Source organism: Catharus ustulatus, chromosome 12, assembly GCF_009819885.2.
Source record: "Catharus ustulatus isolate bCatUst1 chromosome 12, bCatUst1.pri.v2, whole genome shotgun sequence".
Taxonomy (NCBI): Eukaryota; Metazoa; Chordata; class Aves; order Passeriformes; family Turdidae; genus Catharus; species Catharus ustulatus.
Window position 1 is genome coordinate 21,406,774 of NC_046232.1, and position 17,469 is coordinate 21,424,242.

Consider the following 17,469-nt stretch of genomic DNA (forward strand, 5'->3'; position numbering starts at 1 on the left):
CTAAATTTGTGGCTTTCACGAGTTTATTTTTAAGACATTTATTTTGTTAAGGTGTTTATATGATCTTGCTGTTAGGAGTTCAGGTGTTTATTTTTGACAAGTGCGCTGGTGTGTTCATGTATCAGAAAATGGACAGATAAATAAATTTTGGGGGGTTTATGGCCAGTTTAGGCAGGTACTGCAGAGTGTCTGTGTCACCAAGTCAGGAGGAACCTGCCATAAGGTTTGCCAAATGTTCCCTAACGTAATAAGACTGACTTAATTTCTCTGCTAGCTCTGATTCTCATTGTCATCATCATCTCTGAATGAAGAGCGCTGCAATATTAGATTATATTTTATTAACCACAAGAGAAATTTCCCCAAATGTTAATGTGGTACGGAGGGTGTGATGACAAACACCCTCACGGCTGTGAGGGCTGCAGAAATGCTGAACCGTGGGGGTTAGCGGGGTGATCGGGGGCATCTGTGACCTTTTCCCCCTTCCCTCGAATTCCCTCTTCCTGCTGGGACTGCTCTGAAAGAGACACCGAGGAAAGTGGAGGAAGCTGCTGGGAAGGGAAGGCAGGTTCCTGCCAGATGGGAGGTCCGGGGACAGAGGAGGGCCAGAGAAGCCTCACGCTGTTCTTGACCCGGTGCATACCCTGACACTGAGGGCAGCTGTGTCCGGCGAGCAGGCACAGGGACCCCAGTTCCTCCTGCACGGCACAGAGCACTCCTGTGCCCAGGTGTGCCCTCACCTCTCCCAGATGTGCGCTCAACACGGAGTCATTAACATCAGAGGGGGCTCAGGGGGGTAATCCCCCCTGCTCCAAGAGGGGACAGCGGTGGGCTCAGACCGGTTCGGGGTCTGGAGAGCCCCAGGCGCAGGGACACGGACACCCTCAGCCCCACGGACACGCACACAGACCCCGCACCCCCGACACACGGACAGGGACACGCACACAGACCCCGCACTCCCAGCACACGGACAGGGACACACACACACAGACCCCCACAGCCCCACGGACACGCACACGGACCCCGCACTCCCGGCACACGGACAGGGACACGCACACACAGACCCCCACAGCCCCACGGACACACAGACAGACCCCGCACCCCCGGCACACGGACAGGGACACACACACAGACCCCGCACCCCCAGCACACGGACAGGGACACGCACACGCACACAGACCCCGCACCCCCGGCACACGGACAGGGACACAGACACACAGACCCCGCACTCCCGGCACACGGACACACACGCACACACACACACCCCGCACCCCCGGCACACGGACAGGGACACGCACACGCACACAGACCCCGCACCCCCGGCACACGGACACACACACACACACAGACCCCGCACCCCCAGCACACGGACAGGGACACGCACACAGTCCCCATACCCCCGGCACACGGACAGGGACACGCACACGCACACAGACCCCGCACCCCCGGCACACGGACGGGGACACACACACACACACAGACTCCGCACCCCCGGCACACGGACACCCCCGCCCGCCGCTCCCCGCACCCACCTGCGGGCGGACGCGCCGCCCCCCCGCGCCCTCCTCCTCGCGCAGCGCCGGGCAGCGGCTCCGGCAACCGGGCACCGACACCGGCACCGGCACCGACACCGACACCGACACCGGCACTGGCACGGGGCCGCGGCACCAACAGCGGACAGCGGCACCGGAGCCCGGCACCGGGCAGCAGGTAGCGGGCCGGGCAGCGGCCGCACCCCACCGTCAGCACCGCAGCCGGGGGCGGCGGGAGCGGGATGGCCGCGGCTTGGAGGGGCGCGGGGGACACCGGTCCCGGCGGGGTGGGGGAGAACCGGGGTCGGTTCTGCCCCGGTCGGTTCTCCCGAGGGGTCCCCGCGGGAAGGGGCCGGGGGGAGCTCAGGGGCAGGGAAGCGGCACCGTGGGCTCCTTTGGGAGGGGCTGGGAGCAGTGCGGGCACTGACCGCCGGTCCGGGGGCCGCAGGATCCCCGTGCAGGGCACGGAGGGGTGGGGAAGGGCCGGGAGGGTTGTGCCCTCTCCAGGGGCACTCTGGGGGCACTGGCTGCTCAGGGCACCAGGAACACTCTGAGGAGTGAGGCAGGGAGCGGGGGCAGCAGGGTGGGCGGCAGTGGTGGTCAGTGGGGTGGTAGAGGCAGGGGGCAGTAGAAACACAATAGACAGCACGGCTGTGGCTGCTTATCCTTCCGTCCGGCAGTGAGGAAGCAGAGATCCCGGCTCCAGCCCAGGAAGCCAGCAGGGAAGTTCGCACAGCCTCCAGTGGGCTTCGTGTTGTGGCCCCCAGACCCAGCAGGCTGCAGAGACCATCGGAGGCTCTCTGATCTCCTGGGGAAGCCGAGGCAGCGGGCAGTGTCTGCACAAGGTGGGTGGCCATGGCCAGAGGGACAGCGGGATGAGGGCAGTGCCCAGGGCACGGCACCCCAGGAAGGCAGGGACAAGCAGGGGGGCTCAACTCTTCTCCGTGGTTCCCCCCACAGCCACCTCTGCCATCACCAGGGCAGGCAGCAGCCATGGATGAGGTGACGGAGCTGGAGCTGGGGGGTAACTCCCTCCTGAAGGCCGTGTGGCTCGGCCGGCTGCGGCTGACCCGACTGCTGCTGGAAGGGGGCGCGTACATCAACGAGAGCAACGACAAGGGCGAGACGGCGCTGATGGTGGCCTGCATCACCACGCACGTGGACCAGCAGAGCATCCACAAGGCCAAGATGGTGAAGTACCTGCTGGACAACAGAGCCGACCCCAACATCCAGGACAAGTCCGGCAAAACCGCGCTCATGCACGCCTGCATCCGCGGGGCGGGGGGCGAGGTGGTGTCCCTGCTGCTGGACAGCGGGGCTGACCCCAGCCTGGAGGACCACTCCGGAGCCTCGGCGCTGGTCCACGCCATCAACGCCGAGGACAAGGCAGTGCTGCAGCGCCTCCTGAATGCCTGCAGGGCCAAGGGGAAGGAGGTGATCATCATCACCATGGACACATCAGCCTCCGGCACCAAGACCGCCAAGCAGTACCTGAACGTTGCCCCTGCGCTGGAGTTCAAGGAGAGGGCTCCCCCGGAGGAGGGCACAGCCCCCTCCAGTGCTCACCCCAAAACTCCCACCTCAGCACCTTCTCCCGCCGAGAAGGAGAGCAGCGTTGTCACCGCACACCCTTCACACAGCGGGGACACCGAGCCGCCCTCCCCGGGCCAGAGGGCTGGCACTGCCCGGAGAGCCCAGCTGCCCCGGCTGAAGCGGCTGCGCTCAGAGCCCTGGGGTCTGGTGGCACCCTCGGTGCTGGCGGCCTCGAGTCACCGCGACGACACGCGGGTGTGCGCTGACAGTGAGGTTATCACGGGCATCGGCGAGCTCTCGCTCTCCAAAAAGCCCTCCCTGACCCGCAGCAGCAGCAGCAGCAAGGGAAGGGACCCCTCTCTCTTCCCCCCAGTGGATGAGCAGGCGCCGGGGCCACTGCCATGGAAAGCCACGCACGAGAAGAGCCCGGGCACCCACCCGTGCCTGTCCCGGAGCGTCACGGTCCCGGAGGAGCCGGAGAGCGCCAGCTCGGGCGCAGGGATGGACGCTCCGCACTGGTGGAGGCCAGGAACCGAGCACAGCGGAGACTCCCAGGCCACCGAGGCGGGCAAGGGGCCCGCAGAGAGGAGGAAGCTGAGCGGGTCCCACCTGGCCCTGCTGGATGGTTGCTGTGGCTCTCCCTCGGGCAGCGCCAGCACCTCGCCCAGCACCGCCCGGCGCCGGCCCCCCGGCTTGCTGGAGAGGCGAGGATCCGGGACTCTGCTGCTGGACCACATCTCCCACACCAGGCCGGGGTACCTGCCCCCCTTGAATGTGAACCCCAACCCCCCGATTCCCGACATCGGCTCCAGCAAAGCCCCCTCCCCGCTGGCTGCCGGGCTGAAGCCGCTGGTGCCCCTCACGCCCAGCTCGCCCAGGCGGGGCGATCTGAGAGCCCACAGGAAGCTCCTCCGCAGGCATTCCATGCAGGCAGAGCAGATGCGGCACCTCTCCGACTTTGAGGAGGTCGTGGCGCAGTAGCCGTGCCACCACTTGTTCACAGGGAGGTGGCCAAAGCCGCGCTGTCCCTGCAGGAACGGGACGGACCCCGCACAGAGCTCGGGGGACACGCTGGTGGTCGGGGGTCTCGGCCCTGAGCCCAGGGGTTGAATCGGGAGCGGGCTGATTGGGAGATCGATCCCCCACCGTCCTCGATCGCCCAGCTCCGTGCCAAGGATCCCACCCGCAGTTCATTTATTCCTCACTAGTCCGCTTTTCTTACATCCTGTTCGTTCTCTCACCGAATCCCCTCCCGAAGCCCCCGGTGGTGACCTCTGGGGCCGAGGCGTTCCTGAGGAGCCTTCCAGCGGGGGAAGGGGCTCGGTGCTGCGGGGGCTGAGGAGCGGGGACCCCCGTCCAGGCACGGAGCGTGTCGGTGCTCCGGGAGAGGGAGACAATCCTCCACCTCCGAGAGCGCCGAGCGCTCCCGAGCTCCGGCGGCGCAGCCAGCCCGGCACCGCTGCAGCCTGGCGGGCTTGTCTCGTCTCTGAAGCGTCTGAACTTCGGGGGGTTCATTCCCCACCTCGCCGAGGAGCTCTGGATTCAGGAAACGCTGAGCAGGGCGGTCCCAGCCTGCTCTGCCCGCGGCGGGGAACCCGGGATGCCAAAAGGCACCGAGGGTGACCCGGGCTGACCCCGAAAAGTCGCAGCCGAGACCCCGCTGTGCTCCTACTCCGGACAAGGAGCCCCCAGCCCCCAGATTCCATCACTCGGTGAATGCGATTATTTGCGCGCAGGGGTGCAGGGCAGGTGTCGGGGTGACGCCGCGGCCCTGCGGAGACTCTGGCGCTAGTTTGGCACTGCATTAATAAAGCGCTCAGCTTTGGACCCAGGCTGATCTCGCTGGACCCGACACCAGCCCGGCCTGGGGGTCCCCGGGAGCGCCGAGGGGATCCCCGGGGTTTGCGGCGCGCTGGACCCGGAGATGCCGGGGGGATGCCGGGGTGCCGGGCTCGGTGGAGCGGTCCGGGATCCCCGCCCCGGGCCCGGAGGTGCCGCCCCCGCCCGCTCCGCCCCACTCGCAGCGGAAGCGCCACGTCAGGGGGGCGGTGCGGGGCCGTGCCGTGCCGTGCCGTGCCGTGCCGTGCCGTGCCGGGTTCCGTGCGGGGCCGTGCCGTGCCGGGCTCGGTGCGGGTCGCGGTGCCGGGCGCGGTGCGGGTCGCGATGCCGGGCGCCGTGCGGATGCTGTGCCTGGCCGCGCTGCTGGGCGCGCTGGGGGCCGGCGGCACGGAGCTGACCCTGGAGCTGCCGGACAGTGCCCAGCGCTGCTTCCACCAGGAGCTGGAGAGCGGCACCAAGTTCACGCTCGACTATCAGGTACTGCCCTGCACGCTCCGTGCCTGCGCCCCCTGCCCGTACCCCTGCCAGGGCCCCCTCCGCCCGCACCCCATTTGTGCCCCGTCCCTGTGCCCCTGCCCGTGTCTGGTCCGTGCCCGTGTGCCTACCTGTGCCCCGGTGCCCGTGCCCCTCGCCCACCCCTCTGCCCGTGTGTGTGCTGTTGCCTCTGCCCGTGCCTCTGCCCACACTCACTCCTGTGCCCTGCAGAGCCCCGGGCAGGGCTGCAGTCCCCTCCCCTGTGCACCCCAGCTCCCTCCGTGCTGCACCCGGAGCTGTTCCCAAGCCCAGCCCCGTGCCCAGCAGTGTCCACCTGAGAGCCACATCTGGGATGTGCCCACATCAGCCATGGACACCCCAGCCCGGGTCATGGGGGCAGTCCCTGTCTCCAGGCACCCCACCTGAGTTCTGGCACTGTGGTGCACGGCTTCCCCAGGGCTCCTCTGGCCTGGGATCCATCCCGTGGGCATGGTGCCCGCTGGCCTCTCACACAGCTGTGGGGCTGGGTAGGGTCAGGGGCCCTTGCCACGTTGCTTGGCGTGTGCCATCTGAGACACCTGTCCCCGCACAGGTGATCAGCGGAGGGCACTATGATGTGGACTGCTACGTGGAGGACCCCAACGGCAAGACCATCTACCAGGAGACCAAGAAGCAGTACGACAGCTTCACCCACCACACCGACCTCAAGGGTGTCTACACCTTCTGCTTCAGCAACGAGTTCTCCACCTTCTCCCACAAAATCGTCTACTTCGACTTCCAGGTGGGCGATGAGCCGCCCATCCTGCCCGACATGAACAACCGCGTCACTGCCCTGACACAGGTGGGTCCTGGGAGGAAAGGAGGGAGGAAAGGAGGAAGGAAGGGATGCCTTGTGGGATGGCAGTTGGGGACCTGTCCCCCTCCTCCTCAGCTGGATGCAGAAGTGCCAACCGCCAGCCAACGGCCCTGGCACACACCACATCCTCTGCTGGGCCGGCGGGGCTGTGCTGGGCCTGGGCTCCCCTGTCTGCCACAGCCCATGTCAGGGAATTGCATCAGCCCTTCCATCCCTTGGTGTGAGCCTCTGAGCTGGGCATCCAGGTGCCCTGGGGGCCTCTCAGCCCTGTCCCAGAGGGGAATCACCCTGGATGGGGTCTGGCAGGGAACCTACAACGCAGACACCCCTGTCCTGCTCTTGAGTGTCTGGGAACAGCCCTGGGCTCCCTCAGCTGTGCCATGGCAGAAGCCACAGGACGCTGTTGTCCTTGTCCCCAGCTGGAATCCGCCTGTGTCACCATCCACGAGATGCTGAATGCGGTGATCGACTCCCAGACCCACTACCGGCTGCGGGAGGCGCAGGACCGGAGCCGGGCTGAGGAGCTCAATGGACGCGTCTCCTACTGGTCCGTGGGGGAAACCTTCATCCTCTTCGTGGTCAGCATCGGGCAGGTGATGCTGCTCAAGAGCTTCTTCACTGAGAAGAGACCCATCAGCGGCAGAGCTGGCACCTAGAGCTGCTGTGTGTGCCTGAGGGGAGCAGGGGTGGGACGGCCCTGGGGTCGCACTTTGCCTCCGAGCTGTGCCTGGGCAGGCAGGGGGTGGGAGCAGGGGGTGCTGTGACCCTGCTGAGCTGGGGGACACAGCCACCGAGTACAGGCGTCATCACCTCCCACCTGCCATCACACCTGCCCTGTCCCCTCGCCTGGCCACCCCATCCTCTGGCTCTCTGGGAAGCGGGTGGGACCAGCAGCAGCACCAACACTGGGGCACCCTCGTGCCTGCCATGACCACGCACTGCCCCTCAGAGCCCTGTGCAGCCCCCCAGGGGATGGGGCAGCACCTGGGGCCCACCTGGAGCAGGGCTGGCCCACCTGGCACCCACCCAGTCCCACGGAGAGCTGCTGTGGGCTGGGGGTCTCTGTCTGCACCCCAGCTGTGCTGTGGCAGGCAGGGTGCTCCCAGCAACACCAGCATCCAACAAGGGAAGGCTTTTTGCTGGGTGGGCCTGTGGCTCTAGCAGCCCTTCCCCTCCAGCATTTCTCAGGCTGGCAGCAGGTGGTGTGTCCCTACCAGGTGGTGTTTTCATACTCACACCAGTCTGTGCCTGAGACTCAGCCCCTCACACATTCCCCCCACCCTGTGGATACCCTGTGCCATTCCTGCCCCAGAAGCATGGACAACCCCCACACACACCTGGGACTGCAGCCCCTCATCCCCTGGAACCCCACAGAATGGAGACCCCCCAAGAGCCTGGGGTGACGCCCCTGTGCAAGACCCCTGGAGCGGTTGGTGTGCTGGCCCTCCAGCCCTCAAGCAGGTGTGAGATCATTTTTCAGAGCTGAAGCAACTCCACTCGACATTTCCTTTGCCACTTTGAAATAAATTCCTGCAAGCACGGCTGGCACTGCCATCATTGGGCACAGCATCTGCCTTGCCTCCCTGCCCACTCCAGCTGAGCTTGCTCCTGGCACAGGACCAGACTGGAGCCAGAGAGACCCCTCAGCAGGGACAGCACCCCTGCCTGTGCCCGGTGTGGGGCTGCACTGTCACTGGGCTGTGATGGGTTCCCCGTGGGCACTGAGGGGACAAAGGAGCCCGGTGTTCCCCCGCAGCACAGTGGGGACCCCCGGGCAGAGCCCAGCCCTGTGCTCCCCTCCCTGAGGCTGGGGCGATGCCAGGGCAGTTCTGCTGGGCTGTGCCTCGCTCCGGCAGTACCCCTGGAGCTGGGGGAGCTCTCGCCCATCTCTCCGTGCCCCAGCGTCAGCGCTGGCCTTGGGGCAGCTGCTGCAGGCGGGAGGAGCGGCCCTGTGAGCCTCCCGGCAGCCTTGGGAAGGAGCCAGCAGCTCCTGTTTGGAGCAGAGCCCGCATCAGCAGCACCCGGGACTGCCACCAGCCCCGCGCTGGCTGTCAGGGACCGGCCCTGCTCCCGCGGGGACACAGAGCCCTGTGGGGATGAGCAGGGAGGGAAGCGCCAGCCCTGACCAGGCTGTGGATGGGCTTGAATGCCCCTTCCTGGGGACTCTTGGTGGGGACAGGGGCAGCTGTGACCCCAGCGGGTCAGGGGCTCTGGGGACACCAGCTCAGCTCCCAGCTGGGGAGCACGGGGAGGACAAGAGGTGGCCATAGGACACTTTATTGGTGTTCAGGGCACAGAGAAAGGAGAGGGCACGGGGGCACCCCGCACCACCCCAAGCCTGCAGAGGCACTTTAGGATGCAGGGAGAGACCAGCAGTGACTCCATCCCCACTGGAGCTGTGCTGACCCGGCCATCCTGCTGCCAGATCCCCTGAGCACCCCAGCGGTGTCACAGGGAGCTGCTGTGACAGGAGGTGTCCCTGGCAGCCCCTCGGGAGCTCCTCACGCCCTGGACGCCCCGCCGGGCCGGCAGGGAGGAGGCTGAGCAGCGGAAGGAGCCGGTGGCCGGGGAGGGGGGCTGGGCAGGGGGGCCGTGCCTGCAGGGGCAGCCCCAGCCCCCGCGGAGGGGGATGGTGAACAGCCCGTAGGTGATGGGGTCCAGACATGCGTTGAAGAGGCCGAAGATGAAGAGGATGTGGGTGAGGGCCGGCGAGATCCTCTCCTCCATGGCGCGGGGGCAGAACCAGTGCCAGAGCCCCAGCAGGTAGTAGGGGGTCCAGCAGAGGATGAAGGAGGAGACGATGACCAGGCTCATCCGCAGCATCCGCAGCCGCGCCCGGGGGATGTTGTTCCTGGAGCACCGCAGCGACGCGTCCTGCGAGGAGACTGGAGGGGGACACAGCCCGTGAGGAGAAACGGGGCTGGGGCTGGCACTGGGGCCATGCCCTGGGGAAAGCTGGGGGTCCCTGCAGAGCTGCGGACAGGACCTGCCCCGGGCAGGGGGCCGTGCCTGGCACTCACACAGGCCGGAGCCCATGCGGCGGGAGATCTCCAGCAGGATGCGGGCGTAGCAGCAGACCATGATGAGCAGCGGCAGCAGGAAGAGGCAGGCAAAGCCCACCATGTTGTAGAGGGTCTCGTGCCAGGCCCGGGGGAAGCTGCCCCGCGTGGTGCACTGCGTGAAGTTGTGCGGGGGGCGCAGGGTGATGGTGTGGAACAGGAACAGCTGGAGACCAGATGTGGGACGGGGCTGAGGGGGTTTGTGCCTCCCGAGCCGGGGAGGGCACAGGAGCCCCAGGCAGGGACCCCTCAGACCCGCAGGGACCCCTCAGACCCTCAGGGACCCCTCAGACCCGCAGGGACCCCTCAGACCCGCAGGGACCCCTCAGACCCGCAGGGACAGACCCAGCCTGTGGGGTGGGACCTGTTCTCAGCCCTTCACTGGCTCTGCTCGGCACTGACAGGGACGGTGGGCACAGCCGGGTGAGGGGATCGCTGCCGCTCCCACCCTGTTGCCAAATCCCCGTGCCCATCCCGCAGGGCTCTCCATGCCCGCCCTGCAGCCACCAGCCCTGGCAGTGAGCCCGGGCAGTGTCCCCGGACCCCGGGCAGTGTCCCCGGGGCACTGTCCCGGGGCAGGAGGCCCGCGGTCGGTACCTGCGGCACGGCCAGCCCCGCGCTGAGGATCCAGGCTGTGCGCAGCATGGCGCGGTTGCGGGCGCGGGCGCGGGCGATGGCCAGCGGGCGCAGGATGGCGGCCTGCCTGTCCAGGCTGATGACCACGGTGACGAAGGCCGAGGCGTACATGGCCAGCAGGCGCAGGTACATGAGCAGGCGGCAGGCCAGGTCGCCCGCCCGCCACTGCAGCGTGATGTTCCAGACGGCGTCCAGCGGCATGACCACCACGCTGACCAGCAGGTCGGCGGCCGCCAGGTGCCGGAGCAGCAGGCGGATGTGGGGGCGCCGGCCGCTGCCCCGGCCCCCCACTGCCCGCAGCACCGCCAGGTTGCAGCCGGCCGAGAGGGCGAACAGGGCGAAGGTGACCCCCACGCGCACCTGGGCGGCCGGGGAGAAGGTGGGCAGGCGCAGGGGCTGCTCGCCCTTCTCCTCGGGGGGGCTCCAGGCGCAGCCCCACTCGGGGGGGGTGGTGCTGGGGGGCTCCACGCTGGTGTTTCCCACTGCAGGGCCTGTGGGATGGTCCCCACCTGCCACAACAGGCAAAGGGGCAGTGGCAGCCCTGAGCTGGGGGCGCTGGGAGGGGCAGTACTGGGGGTCCTGTTCCCTAGATCCCCCTGCCCAGTGCCACAGTGTCGATATCACATTTCTGAGCTCGCTTCCCTGTTTTCTATCCTTGCCTGCTCGCTGCGTCCTGCTGCTACCCCAGAGCCCCCAGCAGCCCCCAGAGCCCCTGCATGCCCCCAGAGCTGCGGGGGTCCCTGGCACCACGCGGGGCAGAGGAAGACAATGGCAGCTGACCCCAACACGCCCCCCACCTCAGGCCATTGCTGCTGTGCCCCTCTCCCTGCCCAGAGCGCCCCTCATGATCCTGCCTGGGATAGTGACCCCCACCAGCCCAACAATGACACCCTGAGGACCAAACACCCCCTTCCCCCGCCTCACCTGCCTCCAGGGTGTCCTGCCTGGCATTCCCCAGCCAGGCCATGGCGGGGCCGATGCTCACACAGTGCTGAGGCTCTGTGCTGGGGGCTCCTGCATCTGCTCTGGGGCACGAGGGGGAGGGGGACAGGTACTGGGACAGGTACTGCACAGAGCCAGCACCTGCAGCTGCTGCGGCGTGGGCGCCCTTGGCAGCTCTGAATGGTCCTTGAGGCTGCCAGCGGCTTGGAACAGCACGGTCCTTCCCCTGCCACCCACGGCACATGGACACACACGTAAGCGTGCGTGGTGCTCACACACAGCAGCGGACAGCGGGACGTGCCCCACGTCTGTGGGAGGGAGCCCCCAGCCCAGGGGGGGCTGCCAGTGCCCCCCAGGTCTGGCGCTGCTGCTGCCAGGGTGGATATCAGAGCACACAAGGGCTCCTTGCATTGAGGTGCAGCATTTGGGGGGCTCAGAGACCCAGAGGTCCCTCCTCCCAGCCCTGTGACTGCCAGCTGCTCACCCAGACTGTGATCATCCCCATGGCAGTGTCCCCATGGCTGGAGGATGTGCCCAGGTCCCTTCAGCCCTGGCTGCAGAGCAGGGGCTGCTTTACACCTCAAAGGCTTGTCTCCCGTTCTGCCACCCCCCTCCTCCACCCCAGCAGATGATATTAACCTCATTAGAGAGTCCTTTCACACTCCATGGGGTTCATTAACCCCCCACCCTTCACCCCAGACCCCAGAGCTGGGAGGATACTCCCCTGACGCATTAGCACATGGCTGCCAGGTCCCAACACCCTCCTGCTAATGGGGACCCCAGACTTCAGGGAGCCAGCAAGGGGGCTGGGGGCATAGGATCTCCATCACAGGCTCCCCCACTCTGCCCCAGGCAGGATCTCCAGCCCCTGGGCTCAGCCCCATCCCCACACCGAGCTGGACCCCAAATCTACCCATTTCACTGTGCACTGGGAGCTCCCACAGGCCCAGAACTGCCAGGTGGGAAGGCTGGATCTGGAGGGCGCTGGGGATCCTCACCCTTTCCTGGCGGGGTCAGGCCCCAGAGTGAGGGCAGCGCCTCTCTTGATACTCCCCCAGGTTGCTCTCCCAGCTGGTGCCTGGCTGCCCCACAGCCCCCAGCCCAGCGAGGAGACCCCAGGCTTGCCAAACCCCATCCATGCCCAGCTCCTGGCAGCAGCCACACGGACACTCAAAGAGGGCTCAAGGGTTTATTCACATCCAGCCGCCGCCCGGCGCGTCCAGCACGGCTCCGGGCTCCGGCGGGGCAGCTCGTTCCTGCAGCTATCCCGAGGGCTGCGTGTGCCAGGCTGCGGGGACACACACAGGCATCGTGGGGCTCTGGGTGCTCCAGGCCCGGGGATTCATCTGGGCTGTGGTGGGAACAGAGCCTCCAGCAGCGAGAGCAGGTCCGCGGAGAGATCCTGGGGAGCAGACAGGACAGGGTGAGGGGACAGGGACAGGGTGAGGGGACAGGGACAGGGTGAGGGGACAGGGACAGGGTGAGGGGACAGGGACAGGGTGAGCAGACAGGGGCAGGGTGAGCAGACAGGGACAGGGTGAGCGGACAGGGACAGGGTGAGGGGACAGGGACAGGGTGATCAGACAGGGACAGGGTGATCAGACAGGGACAGGGTGAGCGGACAGGGACAGGGTGATCAGAGAGGGACAGGGTGAGCGGACAGGGACAGGGTGATCAGACAGGGACAGGGTGAGCGGACAGGGACAGGGTGATCAGCCAGACAGAGGTGCAGGCAGGGCTGGGGTGGTGGCAGTGACAGCCCACCCACTGGAAGTGCTCCTGGGCAGGGACAAGCAGGACAACAGACCCCATTCTGTACCCACTAATGGGATCCCCACAAACACGAGGGAGGGAAGCACCAGGAAAGATGAGGCAAGGCTGGGGGATCTCACCCACTGCACAGAGCAGGGCTCACCTCTCCATTCCCGACCCCAGACAAGGCTGTTGTTATGCCAAAACCAGTTCCTGCACTGCCCCACACCAAGAGGACTCTGAGGCTGCCCCAAGCGGGAATTGATCCCTGCCCCGTGCCAGCCCCATGCTGAGAGTGACCCCAATCCCCACCAGCACGTACCTGGGTGACTGTCCCTGTGCCCACGAACTCTGACAGCACCAGTCCCGTGTCCAGGACATCACCAGGGAGATCCGGGGGGGCCGCAGCCCCTGCAGAGTGGGGAGGGGTCAGCCAGGGGGACGCAGTGGAGGTGACAGCCTTGTTCAGATCTGAGGAGGTTCCCACTGAGGGAACGTAGGGGGGTGGCCCCCATGTCTCCGTCTGGATGTTGGAAACCCCAAGCACCTCTGGAGGGGTCCCGGTTGCAGGGATGTAGGAGGGAGACCCCCAGGTCTCCATCCCGAGGCTCGGACCCCCAAGTACATCTGGGAGGGTTGCTGCAGCAGGGGTGTAGGGGGGTGACCCCCAGGTGTCTAACCCCATCTCCGGACCCCCAAGCAGCTCTGGGGCAGTGCCCGCAGCAGGGCTGCAGAGAGGTGACCCCCAGCTCCCCATGCCGGGAGCCCCGTGCAGCTCCGGGGGTGTCCCCACCACGGGAGGTGACCCCCAGCCCGCAGCGCCGGGCGGCGAAGCACCGCGGGGGTCCGTGTCCTGGCAGCACCCCAGGCCCCGGGGGCACAGGGGACAGTGTCGGGGGGCCGGCGCCCCCCGGCCGAGCCCCAGCAGGGCGGAGAGGTGCGCGATGTAGCGGGTGGCGAGGCGCAGGGTCTCGATCTTGGTGAGGGTGTGCCCGGCGGGTGCCAGCGCGGGGGGCAGGTAGTGCCGCAGCCGCAGCAGGGCCTGCGCCAGCCGCCGCATCCGCAGCTTCTCCCGCTCGCTGGCGCTCTGCCGGGGCGCCCCCGCCGCCCCGCCGCCCCGCACACCCTTCCTGCCCCGCGGCCGGGGCGCGGCGTGCCCGCGGCAGGGTCCCCGAGCGGCGGCGGGGGACGCGAGCCCGCAGGAGTCGGGCGATGCTGCGGGAGAGCTGCTGCTGTAGCCCAGGGGGTCCGGAGGGTCGCCCCAGCCCTGCAGTGCGGCGGTGGCGGGCAGCGTGCGGCCGTGGGCCATGGCAGCGCCGGAGGCTCGGACCGGTGTGCCGGTGGCTCCCGATCGCCCCGGCTTTATGCCGGCCCGGAGGTGTGAAGAGGCACCTTGGTGGCTGCAGGAGCAGCACTTCAAAGGCCGGGGGTCTGGGGGGGGCCGGGGGCCGCGGCTGTGAACACGGGGTGACAAATTTCACCCCAGAGGTGTGAAGCTGCTCGGTGCTGCCCCTCGGCCCCGCGCTGGGCTGGGGACGGGGCTGGGACCCCCACGGGAGCTGCAGCGGGGTCTCGGTCGGTCTGCATGGGGGGAGCTGCAGTGGGGCTGCAGCACGGGCTGCACTGGGGATGCAGGGGGGTTTGTGGGGCTCTGATGGCGCTCCAGTGGGGTTTGCAGTGGGTCTGAGGTGGCGTGTCCCTGTGTGTCCCCCTGCAGAGGACCCCAGGCAGGGAGCTGCCCCTGTGGCTTTGTGGGACACCCCCATCCCGGTTTGGGGTGCCGGTCTCCCAGCGCCCCTGACCGGCCCCTGTGGGCTGCCCGGGGCTGGCAGCGGAGCCCCACGGGCCGCGGGTGTCGGGAGCCGGGCCGGGGCTGGGAGGAGCCCCCCCGGCGCGTTCCCAGGCCCGCAGGTGTTGGGGCCGGAGGGTGTGAAGGTTTCCCGGGAAACGGCCCCGCCGAGGGACGGAAAATCCATCAGGGAGCGGGGGAACACGGGCATGGCACAGCACAGCCGGAGCTGGGGTGCACAGCCTGAGCTGGGGGTACATCTGGGGGCACAGCACCCCAGAACTGAGTGTGCACAGCCCCCTGGCACAGCGGGGTGCAGGACCCCCAAATGAGGCGTGCAAAGCCCTGGGGAGCACGAGGGACACAGGATGCCCACAAAGCTGGGGGGCACAGCTGGGGGGCACGGCTGAGGGGATCCAGCCGGGGGCACAGCACCCCCAAACCGTGTGCGCACATCTGAGCAGTGCCCAGCACCGATCCAGCCCATCCAGAGCCACCAGTGCCAGCCCCGTTCCAACATCCAGGCCCAGTCTGGGGGCACAGGGGTGTTTGGTGAGGGACCTGCACCCCATGGTCCGGGCCAGGCTCGGCCCCCTCCCCGCTGCCGGCCCCCTCCTGGGCCGCATTAGCTGATGAGCTCCCGGGTAATGAGTTCTGCACCCGCCGCAGCCGCTTCCCACCTCCCTGTTTGGACAAGTGCTGGGCTGGGGCAGCACCGGCCGCGGGGTCAGAGCCCCCGCCGTGTTGGGAAAATCTTTAATTGTAACAAATAGAAATCGTGTGTAAGTCTTGAGAATTCCTTTAGCTTCAGCCAAAAGCGTTTAATCTCGTATTAATGTGTGCAAGTGGTTGTCTTAGCCTTAAAGACTGGGCCTGAGCAACACTGGTGAGAAGTATCTTGGCCAGACCACTGAGCTGGGATGTATTCACAGAGAAGACATTTTTTAGGAGGCCTATGACTGGATTAATTTGAGGAATGGAGTGTTCCCCAAATGAGCACCAGAGACCTTCAAAAGACCCCTACTCCTATGTAAATAAGCTCCAAAACATGATACAGATATGCAAAAGCATTTGCGGGAATGAGAAAATTTTGGGAAATGTAATTAATAACTTATAAAGATTTAAACTAGTCTGTTAGCCAGCTGTGGCATGTGTAGAGATATCCCCTGCACACCCAGCACCGAAATAAAGTAATGCTGCTTTCTAATACTGAAATTACGGGGTTAGAGGGATTTATTCCCTACTTTTGGTGAAAGCAGTACATCCCACAGCCCCTCAGCCCTATCCCTTCAGCCCCTATCGATGGAGCAGGGTGCAGGGCCACCAGACAACACAGCCAGGGCACCACGACAGAGCTCAGGCAATGCCCAGCTCCGGCCGTACCCCCGGGAGCCCCCAGCCCTGCTGGGACCCTCCCAGGACACGTCCCTGCCCCTGGGCATTGCCATCCCTGCTCTAGCACCGCCCGGGCCAGAGCCCTGTGTGGTGTCCGGGGTTCGTGCTGGTCCCTCTGTCTGGGATGGGCACGGGGTCAGTGCCCAGGGCTGTGCGGGGTGCAGGGGTCAGCGCTGCCAAGCACCCGCCAAACTGCCCCGCTCACCCCCGCTGTCCCTCAGCCCATCTGCAGGGGTGCCCTGCCTCCGGCCCCCTCAAGAGTTTGGGCACCCCAACCCGCAGGCACCCCCAGACCGAGCAGGGGCACAGCTCGGTGGGTCCCAGGCGCCCTCGGCTGATCTGGAGCCGTCCGGGGCTGCACCCCATGGCACTGCGGGGACCGGAGAGCACGGGCAGAGCAGGGATGTCTCCGGGAAGGGAGCACCCCGCACACCCGCGGGGCTGCGAGCTGGGCAGAGGGCACGGAGCTGCGGGGGCTCCGCTGGGTGCCAGGCTCGGGGTCCCGGCGCTGGAAGGTCAAGTCCCGGGTTCGGCCGCCGCGGCTGTGCGGGGAGCGGCGGTGCGGGGCGAGCCGGTGCTGCTGCGGGGCTGGCGGCACGTTAGCATCTCTCACGGCCGTGTGAATGGCTCTCCACACACTTCCCAGCGCCGGCAGGGCCAATTAAGGACCGGAGGAGTCAGATCTGACACCTCTGCAAATGGACCCGGCATTCCCAGGCTCCTGCCGCCCGCCCGGAGCGGGGCGAGCCTGGGGGAGCTCGACCCCTCCAGGTGGGCGCAGGGGCACTGCCAGATGAGGCCAGCAGAAAGCCCCCAAGACACAACACCACCCCAGAGGTGCTTGGGGGTCCAGTTCCTGCCACGGCCTCTCTCCTGCCCTGCTGCACCCCAGCACACAGCACTGCTGGGCTGGAGCCGAGTGCACCCCCAGACACAGAGCCCCCACAGGCACGCTGGCATGGCGTGGGGCAGTGGGGCAGTGGCATGGCCATGGGTCGCAGAGCTGCACAGGGTGGGACAGACACAGAATCCTCACCAAAGCCTCCCTGCAGCGCTGCTCCCCCATTCCTCACTGTGGGACCTGCTGGCTGCACCCCAGCACGGGCAGGGCTGGGACTGTTGTCCAGCTTGGCACCCCACACACACAGCCAGGTGCTGCCCTGGGCCAGGGGCTTAGTGCCCGCTGCTAGCCCAGCCCACAGCCCGGGTGTGCCCCAGCACAGAGGGACTCAGCACCTAGGCTGTTCCCAGCCCCACTGACCCCAGCTCCCACCTGCCTGGGGGCCCTGTCCCTTCTCTGTGCCCAAGGACAGCTCTGTCCCTCCTCGGCCAGGGTAGCCCATGAGGGACACTGGGGGTCCCGTCCCTTCTCTGTGCCCAAGGACAGCCCGGGGTAGCCCATGGGGGACACTGGGGGTCCTGTCCCTTCTCTGTGCCCAAGGACAGCCCGGGGTAGCCCATGGGGGACACTGGGGGTCCCATCCCTTCTCCGTGCCCACGGACAGCCCGGGGTAGCCCATGGGGGACACTGGGTGTCCTGTCCCTTCTCCGTGCCCAAGGACAGCTCTGTCCCTCCTTGGCCAGGGTAGCCCATAAAGGACACTGGGGGTCCTGTCCCTTCTCCGTGCCCAAGGACAGCCCAGGGTAGCCCATGAGGGACACTGG

General features: G+C 67.0%; 4 protein-coding genes across 5 annotated transcripts; 2 read left to right on the forward strand and 2 right to left on the reverse strand.

Annotated features, from left to right (window-relative positions):
- The first annotated feature begins 1,619 nt into the window (after nt 1–1,619).
- ANKRD34C (ankyrin repeat domain 34C) lies at nt 1,620–4,960 on the forward strand. 2 transcript variants are annotated; one of them, XM_033071006.2, is made up of 3 exons: nt 1,620–1,707; nt 2,210–2,374; nt 2,490–4,960. In XM_033071006.2, the coding sequence occupies exon 3, from the start codon at nt 2,523–2,525 to the stop codon at nt 4,041–4,043; it is 1,521 nt and encodes a 506-aa protein (XP_032926897.1). In that variant the 5' UTR covers nt 1,620–1,707; nt 2,210–2,374; nt 2,490–2,522; the 3' UTR covers nt 4,044–4,960. The 2 variants fall into 2 exon arrangements, with proteins under 2 accessions (XP_032926897.1, XP_032926898.1); XM_033071007.2 differs by lacking the exon at nt 1,620–1,707 and having other exon boundaries at nt 1,860–2,374.
- On the forward strand, nt 4,779–7,770 carry LOC117002029 (transmembrane emp24 domain-containing protein 3-like). The gene is given in 6 exon segments (XM_033070802.2): nt 4,779–4,819; nt 4,876–5,072; nt 5,075–5,119; nt 5,122–5,378; nt 5,968–6,216; nt 6,651–7,770. Coding segments are annotated over 6 exon segments (1,026 nt in total). The 3' UTR covers nt 6,888–7,770.
- Nucleotides 7,771–8,679: 909 nt separating this feature from the next.
- Nucleotides 8,680–11,074, reverse strand: LOC117002133 (gonadotropin-releasing hormone II receptor-like). Its single transcript, XM_033070971.2, has 4 exons — nt 10,851–11,074; nt 9,888–10,435; nt 9,252–9,456; nt 8,680–9,116 (listed from the first exon to the last, which is right to left on the reverse strand). The coding sequence occupies exons 1-4, from the start codon at nt 10,891–10,893 to the stop codon at nt 8,680–8,682; spliced, it is 1,233 nt and encodes a 410-aa protein (XP_032926862.1). The 5' UTR covers nt 10,894–11,074.
- A 969-nt stretch (nt 11,075–12,043) lies between these two features.
- On the reverse strand, nt 12,044–13,929 carry LOC117002030 (mesoderm posterior protein 2-like). Its single transcript, XM_033070803.1, has 2 exons — nt 12,943–13,929; nt 12,044–12,270 (listed from the first exon to the last, which is right to left on the reverse strand). Exons 1-2 carry the CDS (start codon nt 13,927–13,929, stop codon nt 12,211–12,213), a joined length of 1,047 nt encoding a protein of 348 aa, XP_032926694.1. The 3' UTR covers nt 12,044–12,210.
- Nucleotides 13,930–17,469: the final 3,540 nt, after the last annotated feature.